Consider the following 13,306-nt stretch of genomic DNA (forward strand, 5'->3'; position numbering starts at 1 on the left):
TGAGCCATATAGAGGATTTAATTTTTATGCACCAAGACAATCAACATTGTTTTGATATACATATTCATGTGATTCAAATATTTCAATAAAACATCAGATGATGGTTACAGGAGGAGGAGGGAAACACCACAGAAGGGAGGCAGGGAAACTCCGGTTACCATCTGTATGAAGTTTCACATTCTGCCCGTGTCCATTTGGGTTTCCTTCCACTGTCTGAAAACATGCTCTTGGGTGGATTGGCTTTGATAAATTGCCCCTACATTTCAACGTATGTGTATCAATGTCCCACCCAGGCTGTAACACAACCTAATGCCCAGTGTTCCTGGTAGAGGTTTTGAATCCACCATGATCCTGAGGATAAAACACTTACTGAAGATGAGTGAATGAACAAACAGATGGATTAATAGCAAGTAGTACATCCAGGCTTGAATTCTTCCTCTACCTCCTCCCTCGATTTGCCTGCAAAAAAGTTAATTCATTGGATTCAAATTAATCCTCATCTGTGCTTTATATAATTTGGTAAAACAAAAGACATGGATTTTTTTTTTTAAATCTGGAATGCAGATTTGGTGGGAATTGGGGAAAGGAAAAAAAACCCCGCAGACCCCACTCAAGTGGGAGATTTTTAGATATAAAATCATGTACACACTTCAAGAGTTTGGACATCTAATCTTAAGATTTTCTGCATTTTGAAAATATATGGAAGTATGGTGAATTAAAAAAAATTTATATTTCACATTTTAGATTATCAACCTAAACAGTGGCTACTTTGCGCACTATTGGCAGGGGAAGCCATAGCTTAAAGGTTTGATTCCCTGGACCAGCAGGAATGGCTGAAGTACCCTTGAATAAAGGCACCAAACCGCCAACTGCTCCCTGGGCACTACAGGACAGCTGCCCACATTTAACCCCAGATGGGTTAAATGCAGAATTTCACTGTGCTCTATGTGACGAATAAATTAAAAACAATTCCATTATCTTAACCAGCTTCATGAGGTAGTCACCTGGAATGCTAGTCAGTTAACCGGTGTGCCTCGTCAAAAGTTAACTAGTGGAATTTATTGCCTTGTTAATGTGTCGAAGATCAAACAGTAAATAGCCCTACTCAACAACTGTAATAATCCATATTATGTCAAGAACTGCTCAACTAAGTAAAGAGAAACGACATCAATCGTTACTTCAAGACATGACGCGTCTTAATTAATAATAAAAAAAAGAAAGACTATTGAATTAGAAGGCTTATCCAAACTTTTGACTGCTACTATATCTACACACTTTTGTTCCAGGAAATATTTTTTACATATAATTAAGAAGTGTATACTATGGATTATATTACGGATTATATATTTTTATAGCAGCATCCACAAGTCTGCATCCTTCGTAGTTTAACAAGAAACATCGTGTGAAATTAACCAAAAGAACAAAAAAAAGTCACAATTTTTCCAGGACCCACATTTGAAAAGTCCCAACAGAGAGGTCATGTCAAGAAGAAATAACAGGGTGAATTTAATAACTGAGAGGAATAGAGTGCTGTTCAGAACACTGAGGCAGCTATAAATGTAGAATGTGGTAAAACTCATTAAAGAATATTTATGCCACATTTGTAAATGTACATGCAAACATTTCTCCATTTCATCCTGAAAATATGCAAACTTTTGCATTCAACTGTATAGAAAGTATTTCTAAGATTTAAGAATTTCTAACAAAACGTGTATCATAATTAAGCATTAGTTCAGGATTAAACACAAAATACTTTTGATTAGCAAGTCAGTGTAACTAACAGCGTTGATGAAGCAGGTCTTCAGAGCTTCAAACTCCTTCAGGCACAGATCTTTCCTCAGCTCCTGTTTGCCTGTTGTCGTGGAAACCACACATTTACCATAAACAGCTGCCTACAACACAACACAGTTCAGACCAGTACAGTGAGATGATCCACCAAAAGGTTTTCATGCAATCTTTGGTAATTAGTCGATAGACTCATGGTTTGATTTACCTCTACTGAACACCGGGATAACAGCTCCGGGAATCGCCTCATCCGCTCCCGGGTACTGATCCAAACATTTCTCCCGGACATGACTGGTAACTGCAAAGATCCCGCCTCCTACACTGCGATTGGCTGATAGCTCGTAAGCAAAAGCATATCACCAATCGGAAGAAACGTTAACAATTACGTCACTTATTCTGCCACAGACCGTATGCAAGAGCATTAGCCAAGGTTAGCTATCTAACTCTGTACTGTTTAATTACGGTGATTTAAAATTGTATTACAATTCCAACGATATCGAAGGCATATCGTGTTTTCAAGGCCACTGTCGCAAAATATATATATATATATAATCACAAAGTACACAAGCCTACAAACCCATTCCGAAAGACATAACCGTCTACAAGAGCAGCGCCATATTTATGACCTTTGACCCACTGACGTGCCTCAGGACCAGCTTTATGCTCTCTTCACGCGCTCCTCGGATTCCCTGATGCCATAATATAATACCCAAATGTCTCATCTCATCTCATTATCTGTAGCCGCTTTATCCTGTTCTACAGGGTCGCAGGCAAGCTGGAGCCTATCCCAGCTGACTACGGGTGAAAGGCGGGATACACCCTGGACAGGTCGCCAGGTCATCACAGGGCTGACACGTAGACACAGACAACCATTCACACTCACATTCACACCTACGGTCAATTTAGAGTCACCAGTTAACCTAACCTGCATGTCTTTGGACTGTGGGGGAAACCGGAGCACCCGGAGGAAACCCACGCGGACACGGGGAGAACATGCAAACTCCACACAGAAAGGCCCTCGCCGGCCCCGGGGCTCGAACCCGGACCTTCTTGCTGTGAGGCGACAGCGCTAACCACTACACCACCGTGCCGCCCAATACCCAAATGTAAAAGATGTAATTGTGAGGGTTCCCCCCCCCATTGTGTTTATTGTTAAAATGTGCAACAGATGCAGTAGTTAGAGATAAATCAGTGACTCTTGCAGTCAATGGCCACCCGATGTAAATGTAATTACCCACAGAGAAAACTGACACTGTATTTACTCTGCTATAATGTGGGAATGAAGGATAGTAACAAATCGGAAATTATTTCTGAAGGATTATCACTTATAACCGGAAAGTTTACATGCAACTTTTTAGATCAGGAATTCGGATTTTTTTAAAATAAAACACTTTATTGAAAAAGTGCAAATGTACAAAACCAATATGGCAACATCACATCATCCTATGGCGGCACGGTCAGGGGCGCAGATAGGATTTTTGAACTGGGGGGGACTGAGCTGTCAGCAAATGATTCCATTTTGTGTATATATGTATGTGTGCGTGTATATATATATATATATATATATATATATATATATATATATATATATATAGGGGAGAGCGGGGTAAGATGAGCCAGAGGGTAAGATGAGCCACCCCCTGTTTCTAAGAAACAGTAAACAAATGTGACCATGTGACCACATTCAAAGGGGGGCGGGACCATTTACTTACACTTGTGGAGAGGAGCACCACATGTCAAACTAGGTGAGGGAGATATTTATAAAAATGTGTTTTTGTGCTTTCTAAGTCAATTCCATGTTTGTCCACAGTGAAGATAATTTAGAGAAGACAAAAGTAGAATAATATTTAGACACATTAGGGTTAAGTTAGTGGCTTTCTAAGCTATGATATGAATGCTAATAAAATAATTTTGATTAGCCTAATCCCCTTTATTAGCATTTTTCTACAAAATGGTGGCCACGGGGTAAGACGAGCCATTAGATGTGGGGCAAGTTGAGCCACTGGCTCAACTTACCCCATTGGTGGCTGAGCTTACCCAATATGGATGACACTTAAGTTTTCACATTTACTGGTCATATATGACAACAACATATATGACATCAGATGAGGAAGACCAGTTGTTAGATGTGGGGGATTATGTTGTGGCAAAATTCACGGGGAAGAAGAAAGTGCATTTCTTCATTGGCCAGATAATCAAATTGGATGTCTTCGAAATAGAGGCAAGATTTGTCAAAAGAAGCCGGTCATGCCATGGCTCTGCAAGAAAGCCGACCTTTGTCTTCAAAGAGAAAGATAAGGCTGTCCTGTCAAGACAGGATATTGTGAAAAAATTGCCCCACCCCTTTACTGTTGGGGGGACAGCACGGCGGGAGAGGCAAATGGTGTTCCCTTGCAATTTGAACGCTTGGAACATTGAATAATGATGAAATGATTGATGGAATGATTGCTGCATGTTTTAGCAATGTTTTAACCTACTGAAAGAAATAAGATTTTTTGGCACTGTTCTACTGTTTTAGTAATTTCTATAATATAGTATATCTCTCATTCCCTCTCTAACCATCCCTCTTTCTATCTATCTATGCATATCTCTCTCTCTCTATCCATCTATCTATCCCTCCCTATCCCATCTCGTTCTATCACCTCTCTCTTCATCTCCCCTTCTCTATGCAACGGCCCTATCCCCCACTTGCTTGACTTGACTTGATTCACTGATTGCATTTCTAATAATAAAAGTTGTTTACTTTGTTAACCTAACATGTTTTGTGTTGGCTCAATTTACCCCACACAGTGGCTCATCTTACCCCGTGCATGGGGTAAGTTGAGCCACTTGACATTTTTTTTCAAGAGGTAATATCACTCTAACCATAAGAGCTTATCAATTATTTTTTGCTCAGATAGTAACAGTACACTTTGAAATTTGGTATGGTGTGTAGACTGGAAGCAAAAATGGCTTTAACATGTAGTTATGATGAAAAATGTAAAAAGTGGCTCATCTTACCCCGCTCTCCCCTATATATATATAATATATACACTACCGTTCAAAAGTTTGGGGTCACTTTGAAATGTCCTTATTTTTGAAAGAAAAGCACTGTTCTTTTCAATGAAGATCACTTTAAACTAATCAGAAATACACTCTATACATTGCTAATGTGGTAAATGACTATTCTAGCTGCAAATGTCTGGTTTTTGGTGCAATATCTCCATAGGTGTATAGAGGCCCATTTCCAGCAACTATCACTCCAGTGTTCTAATGGTACAATGTGTTTGCTCATTGCCTCAGAAGGCTAATGGATGATTAGAAAACCCTTGTACAATCATGTTAGCACAGCTGAAAACAGTTTAGCTCTTTAGAGAAGCTATAAAACTGACCTTCCTTTGAGCAGATTGAGTTTCTGGAGCTTCACATTTGTGGGGTCAATTAAATGCTCAAAATGGCCAGAAAAATGTCTTGACTATATTTTCTATTCATTTTACAACTTATGGTGGTAAATAAAAGTGTGACTTTTCATGGAAAACACAAAATTGTCTGGGTGACCCCAAACTTTTGAACGGTAGTGTGTATACATGTTATTTCACCTCCCTCACTGCCATCACCAGGAGCTACCTGCAGGCCAGGACAATGATAACATTTTAACATAGCCTATGGAAATCCAAAGTTTACACATTATCATCACACACAGAAATTGCAAAACTAGTCTTAAAACCGCTAAGTTCTAACTGTTAACCATAGCGAGAGGCTGGGCTACGTGTGTGTGTGTAAAGTGTAAACCAGTGCATCCTGACTTTCTAACTATGCCTGTGTGTTGCGTGAGCGGCAGTCAGTCAACAACTCTTCGCAAAGTTTCCTTATGAAACAATATGCTTGCTGAAATTATGGCAGGGAACGCCAGATTAAACATTAAAACTGCCTTCTGAGCACTGTATCTACAGGCTACCACCGAAAGAAGGAGGCTACCAGAAAGGCATCTCTACTCTGTACGATTTTACTTTCACTACGACATTACTTTGAACAGACTATCAAAAAATTGCAAGGTGATATGATAAAGTAAGGCACAGTTTACTTACAGTCGTTTTTTTTTTTGAAAAAACGATGCAATTGTTTTCTGCCTTTTGGCACCCTTCATCATGCCATGTTGGGGTCCTGAACTAGGAGGAGCTGTCCCCGATATGCCTGTCAAACTTGTTGTGGGTAACCATAGCAACCAAGCTCGAGCTCGCAACCTGTGCAGTCTGCGCAGTTGCAACTATGTATGTACTGCTGTGCACCTCAATAAACCGAATGGTAATTAGTCTTTTGATTTTTCCGTGAGGTTTGCTTTATGCAAAGAAAGACAGCATAGACGTTTTTTCCTCCCTATAAGTGGGGGGGACCAAACGAGGTGAATTTAAATCTGGGTGGGACGAATCCCCCCCCCCGTCCCCCCCTCTATCTGCGCCTGTGGGCACGGTGGTGTAGTGGTTAGCACTGTCGCCTCACAGCAAGAAGGTCCAGGTTCAAGCCCCGTGGCCGGCGAGGGCCTTTCTGTGCGGAGTTTGCATGTTATCCCCATGTCCACGTGGGTTGCCTCCGGGTGCTCTGGTTTCCCCCACAGTCCAAAGACATGCAAGTTAGGTTAACTGGTGACTCTAAATTGACCGTAGGTGTGAATGTGAATGGTTGTCTGTGTCTATATGTCAGCCCTGTGATGACCTGGCAACTTGTCCAGGGTGTACCCCACCTTTCACCCATAGTCAGCTGGGATAGGCTCCAGCTTGCCTGCGACCCTGTAGAACAGGATAAAGCGGCTAGAGATAATGAGATGAGACATTAAAAATCCTCCTGTGGGTTCACCACCCACAGAGGTAGTAGTAAGGGACCGGTGCAGTGTGGATTGGGCGGCAGTCAAAGGCAGGGGCCTCGATGACATGATCCCCGAACACAGCGGCTAGCTTTTGGGACATGGAATGTCACTTCGCTGGGGGGGAAAGAGCCTGAGCTTGTGCGGGAGGTTGAGAGGTACTGGCTAGAGATAGTCGGGCTCACCTCCATGCACAGCTTGGGCTCCGGAACCCAGCTCCTCGAGCTCCACTTCTCTGGAGTCGCCCATGGTGAGAGGCGGCAGGCTGGTGTGAGCTTGCTTATAGCTCCACAGCTCAGCCGCCATGTGTTGGAGTTTATCCCAGTGAACGAGAGGGTCGCCTCTCTGCACCTTCGGGTTGGGGAAGCAGTATAGTATAGCAGTATAGAGTATTTGGCCTTCTTGGAGTCCCTGGGAGAGGTACTGAGAGGTGCTCAGACTGGGGACTCCATTGTTCTACTGGGGGACTTCAATGCTTACGTGGGCGACGACAGTGACACCTGGAGGGGCGTGATTGGGAGGAACGGCCTCCCCGATCTGAACCCGAGTGGTGTTTTGTTATTGGACTTCTGTGCTAGTCACGGTTTGTCCATAACGAAAACCATGTTCGAGCATAGGGGTGTCCATAAGTGTACGTGGCACCAGGACACCTTAGGTCGGAGGTTGATGATCGACTTTGTTGTCGTTTCATCTGATCTCCAGCCCTATGTCTTCGACACTCAGGTGAAGAGAGGGGCTGAACTGTCAACTGATCACCACCTAGTGGAGAGTTGGATCCGCTGGCGGACGAGGAAGCCGGACAGACCTGGCAGGCCCAAACGTATGGTGAGGGTCTGCTGGGAACATCTGGCCGAGCACTCTGTTGGGGAGGTCTTTAACTCCCACCTCCGGGAGAGCTTCTCCCAGCTCCCGAGGGAGGTGGGGGACATTGAGTCTGAGTGGACCATGTTCTCTGCCTCCATTGTTGATGCGGCTGTTTGGAGCTGTGGCCACAAGGTCTTCGGTGCCTGTCATGGCGGCAATCCCTGAACCCGGTGGTGGACACCGGAAGTAAAGGATGCCGTCAGGCTGAAGAAGGAGTCCTATTGGGCCATGTTGGCCTCCGGGACTCCTGAGGCAGCTGACGGGTATCGGCAGGCCAGGCATGCCACAGCTGGGGCAGTTGCGGAGGCAAAAACTCGGAACTGGGAGGAGTTCGGTGAGGCCATGGAGGAGGACTATCGGTCGGCCTCAAAGAAATTCTGGCAAACTGTCCAGCGCCTCAGGAGGGGGAAGCAGTACTCTGCCAACACTGTTTACAGTGCGGGTGGGGAGCTGTTGACCTTGACTGGGGATATTGTCGGGCAGTGGAAGGAATACTTTGAGGATCTCCTCAATCCCACCATCACATCTTCCATTGAGGAAGCGGAGGCTGATGACTCAGAGGTGGACTCGTCCATTACCCAAGCTGAAGTCACTGAGGTGGTTTGCAAGCTCCTCGGTGGCAAGGCACTGGGGGTGGATGAGATCCGCCCTGAGTATCTCAAGTCTCTGGATGTTGTGGGGCTGTCTTGGCTGACACGCCTCTGCAACATTGTGTGGCAGTTGGGGACAGTGCCTCTGGAGTGGCAGACCGGGGTGGTGGTCCCTCTTTTCAAGAAAGGTGACCGGAGAGTGTGCACCAATTATAGGGGAATCATACTTCTCAGCCTCCCCGGGAAGGTTTACTCCAGGGTACTGGAGAGAATTCGGCCGATAGTCGAACCTCGGATCCAGGAGGAACAATGCGGTTTTCGTCCTGGTCAATGGAACACTGGACCAGCTCTATACTCTTCATAGGGTGATCGAGGGTTCATGGGAGTTTGCCCAACCAATCCACATGTGCTTTGTGGATCTGGAGAAGGCATTCGATCATATCCCTCGTGGTATTCTGTGGGGGGTGCTTCGGGAGTATGGGGTTCGGGGCTCTTTGCTAAGGGCTGTCCAGTCCCTGTACGAACAAAGCAGGAGTCTGGTTTGCATTGCCGGCAGTAAGTCAGACCTGTTCCCAGTGCATGTTGGACTCCGGCAGGGCTGCCCTTTGTCACCGGTTCTGTTCATAATTTTTATGGACAGAATTTCTAGGTGCAGCCAGGGGCCAGAGGGAGTCCTGTTTGGGAACCACAGGATTTCATCTCTGCTTTTTGCGGATGTTGTTGTCCTGTTGGCTTCTTAAAACCAGGACCTTCAACGTGCACTGGGGTGGTTTGCAGTCGAGTGTGAAGCGGCTGGGATGAGAATCAGCACCTCCAAGTCCAAGGCCATGGTTCTCGACCAGAAAAGGGTGGCTTGCCCTCTCCAGGTTGGTGGAGAAGTCCTGCCTCAAGTGGAGGAGTTTAAGTATCTCGGGATCTTGTTCACGAGTGAGGGAAAGATGGAGCATGAGATCGACAGGCGGATCGGTGCAGCCTCCGCAGTGATGCGGTCGCTTTACCAGTCCATCATGGTGAAGGAGCTGAGCCAAAAGGCGAAGCTCTCAATTTACCGGTTGATCTACGTTCCAACTCTCACCTATGGTCATGAGCTTTGGGTAATGACCGAAAGAACAAGATAGCGGATACAAGCGGCCGAAATGAGTTTCCTTCGCAGGGTGGCTGGGCGCTCCCTTAGAGATAGGGTGAGAAGCACAGTCACTCGGGAGGAGCTTGGAGTAGAGCCGCTGCTCCTCCACATCGAGAGGAATCAGCTGAGGTGGCTCGGGCATCTCTTTTGGATGCCTCCTGGACGCCTCCCTGGGGAGGTGTTCCAGGCATGTCCCCCCAGGAGGAGGCCCCGGGGAAGACCCAGGACACGCTGGAGGGACTATGTCTCTCGGCTGGCCTGGGAACGCCTCGGTATTCTTCCTGAGGAGCTGGCCGAAGTGTCTGGGGAGAGGGAAGTTTGGGCTTCCATGCTCAGACTGCTGCCTCCACGACCCAGCTCCAGATTAGCGGATGAAGATGAGATGAGATGAGACATTAAAAATACATACAAGGGGAAATAATCCTCTCTGTTATTTCATTCAGTGGGAAAATGTTTTAAAATATCATACACCTTCTGCTTTTGCTCCTTTTACAAATTTTAAGGATCTTAAATATAATTTAAAGAAATAAACACATTTGGGGGATGATTTTAGGATTCTATTCTTGTGTGTGTGTGTATATATATATATATATATATATATATATATATATATATATATATATATAAAAGCCAGATATAGAATTACATTAGCTACTCGAGAGTGCATCATTTTCATTTTGCAAGCTCATACCAAAGGTTATTGTCTGTCGATGCGGCGACCTTGGGCTGAAGTGCCCTTGTGCAAGGCACCTTGTTCAAGGCACACACGTGTGTGTGTGAGTGTGTGAGCGCGCGCATGCGTGTTCACTTCTTCAGATAGGTTAAATGCAGAGAGGAATTTCACTGTGCTTAAATATCCGTTTGATAAATCTTCTTCTTCAATAGAATCTGTCCAGAATTCGAAATTACAATAACGTTCAGACCAACTGAAAGGAGCATTAGTGTCCTACCCGTATTCAGACAACATCCTACCTCCTGCACTATGATTGGTTGACGCGAAACTCAAACACTGAATGAGAATTATCAACCAATCATAGCACAGAAAGGGGGACTTGTGTGAATACGGGTGGGGAAATGTCAGCGATTGCTCAAGTTCTTGAACGACCCGCCCTTTTGAATTAACGTCTGTTCGCTTATTGGTAAGCTCTGATAGTGACGTAAAGGAGTCGGACCAATAAGCGAGTAATGTAGGTGTGTAGTATGACAGTGCACGGTGATTCGGCCTAACCCAGTCAGCAATGATACACAGGCACGGGAATAACCCGAGAGCGGTAACAAATGGCTACGTTAATGGAGAGATTAGCTTTCTTGCAAAAAGTACGTGTTATATATTGTAATTTAATGTGGAAGTGTAGCTCTAACAAGTTTGAATTTTACATTGAAATGTTTATAGCTAACGTGCTTATCTATAGGTGAGTTGCTAACTAACACACCCGGGTAAACATGAAGTGGGTCTGTTCAGGCCAGTTTATTATCTTTATTATTTACTAGATTTCCCGATCTAACTCGGTGTGTTGGCTCGGATAATAAAGCTGTGTGTTGTGGCTTTTCTCCAGCTCTTACCTTCCTGTGTTTCCTCAGATCCCGACTCTTATGAAGGCGACTGCAGATGACGAAGCGCCTTGTCCTGGATATCTCTTCGAGGAAATTAGCAGTATCCTTTTCAAGTAATGTTCTAGAGCTGTGTTTACAAATACTACTGCCTAACAAAGCCCTTGACTTTTAAAACATCCAAGAAATTTCCCATGAGTCACTGGGCTGCTGCCAGTGTCTTCTGGAATACCTTCTGGAGCGGCTGCAGGTTGAATCCTGTCATGTGAAGCTGAAGGTGAGCAACACTCCTGGACAAGTCAAGCACACTGTTCTGGGCATTTCATCCATATACAGTGTCTTGCAAAAGTATTCATCCTCCTCGGTGTTTTGTCGCATTACAAGCTGGAATTAAAATGGATTTTTGGAGGGTTAGTACCATTTGATTTACACAACATGCCTACCACTCCTAAAGGTGAAAATAATTTTTTGTGTGACGCAAACTAAGATTGGGGAAAAAATAAATGTGGAGCATGCGTAGGTATTCACTAGGGTGCATCAGTTGCCCCCTAAAAATGAAAAGTTCCTCCGATCATAATGCATTTTTGTTTTTATGTTCCTTTTGGGGCGGCACGGTGGTGTAGTGGTTAGCGCTGTCACCTCACAGCAAGAAGGTCCGGGTTCGAGCCCCGTGGCCGACGAGGGCCTTTCTGTGCGGAGTTTGCATGTTCTCCCCGTGTCCGCGTGGGTTTCCTCCGGGTGCTCCGGTTTCCCCCACAGTCCAAAGACATGCAGGTTAGGTTAACTGGTGACTCTAAATTGACCGTAGGTGTGAATGTGAGTGTGAATGGTTGTCTGTGTCTATGTGTCAGCCCTGTGATGACCTGGCGACTTGTCCAGGGTGTACCCCGCCTTTCGCCCGTAGTCAGCTGGGATAGGCTCCAGCTTGCCTGCGACCCTGTAGAACAGGATAAAGCGGCTACAGATAATGAGATATGAGATGTTCCTTTTGGTAAGAAAACACACTGGGTGAAATATTTTGACAAAATTCAAAAGTTTAATGGTGGCACCAGGAGCTCAAAGTTATGGAAAAAGCTGCTATTTTATGACTTTTATGACAATTTTGATCACTTTTTTCATGAAACATTATGGCACCTTTATAGAGTATACCAAATATCTTAGATACACATTTTTAGTACATATTCTAAATATATTATCAAGCACAGTTTGAGTTTTAGCTGTTCATTGAATCATTGTTCAACTACTTTTAAACAATACAAATGTATTATGAATCACATTAATGCTTCTCAATCCCTTGCAAAGATTCTTAACATCTCTGGGTCACAAGAAATCAATAAATGGAGTCCAACATTGTGATCAAACCTTACGCAAAAACATAAAATAAGCGTTTTTTGGCAAAAAAATGAACCTCATGGTGTCACCATTAGACTTTTGAATATGGTCAAAAAATTTTACAGGTTGTCTTTATTGGTGAGAAGGAACACCCAAACAAAAATGCATCAGATTTTATGAAAGTGAGGGCAACTGATGCACCCTAGTATTCACCCCCCTAAAGTCAATACTTTGTAGAGCCACTTTTTGCTGCAATTACAGCTGCAAGTCTCTTGGGCTATGCCTCTATTAGCTTAGCACATCTAGCCACTGGGATGTTTGCCCATTCCTCCAGGCAAAACTGCTCCAACTCGTTCAAGTTAGACGGGTTGCGTTGGTGTACAGCAATCAAAGTTATGCCACGGATTCTCAATTGAATTGAAGGCTGGGCTTTGATTAGGCCATTCCAAAACCTTTAAATGTTTCCCTTTAAACCATGCTAGTGTAGCTTTAGCACAGCGGTTCCCAAACTTTTTTTTGGCCGCGCACCCCTTTCTATACTCCAACCAGGTTGACGCACCCCCAGTTCCCCAGTTTCAAAAAACACATGCTTTCTTATAAAGGCAGCATCTTTAATCGTGCTAAAATGATGATAAACATCGTTTGCCACACCTGCAGGAAACCACAAAAGTGAAAAAAAAAAAAAACACCAAAGCTTTCTTACAAAGGCAGCACGTCGTGCTCGAATGAGAACATCGAATCACATTAACATTATTATGCGCTCTCGTATTTTAATTAGATAGAATTTGATTGAAATGTAACAGTTTTAAAACGTTGCAACACGGTAAATGCGCAGATTCATTACAAAGGGAGATCACATCGAGGCATGTAGTCTACCAGCCAGATATGGGGAAAATATATGATTTTCATCCGTGTTTAAAACACTAGCAACACAACCCTGTCATTACAAGGTTATGAAAATGAATTGAGAATGAATTTAATTTGCAAAAAAGATAACATATAATAACAGTAAAAATAGCAATGATAATTATGAACATATGCATTTTAAAGAGATACAACAATTAAGGAGCATATCAGGAACAGATAAAGAAGAGGATCCATCTGATTGTGAAGTGCAGCGCTGGCGGCTCAGTCTGCAGTGAGAGAGACAGACAGACAGACGGGGGGTAGGTCAGTAGGCTATATAGGTCCTATTTTCAGTAGCAGTATATATGTTTA

At 44.0% G+C, this 13,306-nt stretch overlaps 2 protein-coding genes across 6 annotated transcripts in view; one reads left to right on the top strand and one right to left on the bottom strand.

Moving 5' to 3' along the window:
* ndufaf8 (NADH:ubiquinone oxidoreductase complex assembly factor 8) lies at positions 1–10,993 on the bottom strand. Of its 2 annotated transcripts, none has more exons than XM_060940018.1 (4): positions 10,769–10,993; positions 1,994–2,116; positions 1,782–1,892; positions 1–459 (listed from the first exon to the last, which is right to left on the bottom strand). In XM_060940018.1, exons 2-4 carry the CDS (start codon positions 2,072–2,074, stop codon positions 439–441), a joined length of 213 nt encoding a protein of 70 aa, XP_060796001.1. In that variant the 5' UTR covers positions 2,075–2,116; positions 10,769–10,993; the 3' UTR covers positions 1–438. The 2 variants fall into 2 exon arrangements, with proteins under 2 accessions (XP_060796001.1, XP_060796000.1); XM_060940017.1 differs by having other exon boundaries at positions 1,994–2,123; positions 10,769–10,992.
* Positions 10,408–13,306, top strand: part of tepsin (TEPSIN adaptor related protein complex 4 accessory protein) — a 21,252-nt gene continuing 18,353 nt past the window's right edge. Inside the window, exons 1-3 of one of the 4 annotated variants that reach the window (XM_060940009.1) lie at positions 10,408–10,522; positions 10,787–10,859; positions 10,942–11,033. In XM_060940009.1, the coding sequence (XP_060795992.1) occupies positions 10,484–10,522; positions 10,787–10,859; positions 10,942–11,033 (204 nt within the window). In that variant the 5' untranslated portion in view covers positions 10,408–10,483. The other 3 variants (XM_060940011.1, XM_060940012.1, XM_060940010.1) reach the window with 3 other exon arrangements.

Source organism: Neoarius graeffei, chromosome 14 (genome assembly GCF_027579695.1).
Source record: "Neoarius graeffei isolate fNeoGra1 chromosome 14, fNeoGra1.pri, whole genome shotgun sequence".
In the NCBI taxonomy this organism is placed as follows: domain Eukaryota; kingdom Metazoa; phylum Chordata; class Actinopteri; order Siluriformes; family Ariidae; genus Neoarius; species Neoarius graeffei.

Coding starts and splice junctions, on each gene's coding strand:
- ndufaf8 (XM_060940018.1), bottom strand. CDS start 2,074: ATGTCCGGGAGAAATGTTTGGATCAGTACCCGGGAGCGGATGAGGCGA. Junction 1,893..1,993: donor TATCCCGGTGTTCAGTAGAG/GTAAATCAAACC, acceptor GTTGTGTTGTAG/GCAGCTGTTTATGGTAAATG. Junction 460..1,781: donor AGACCTGCTTCATCAACGCT/GTTAGTTACACT, acceptor ACTTTTTTGCAG/GCAAATCGAGGGAGGAGGTA.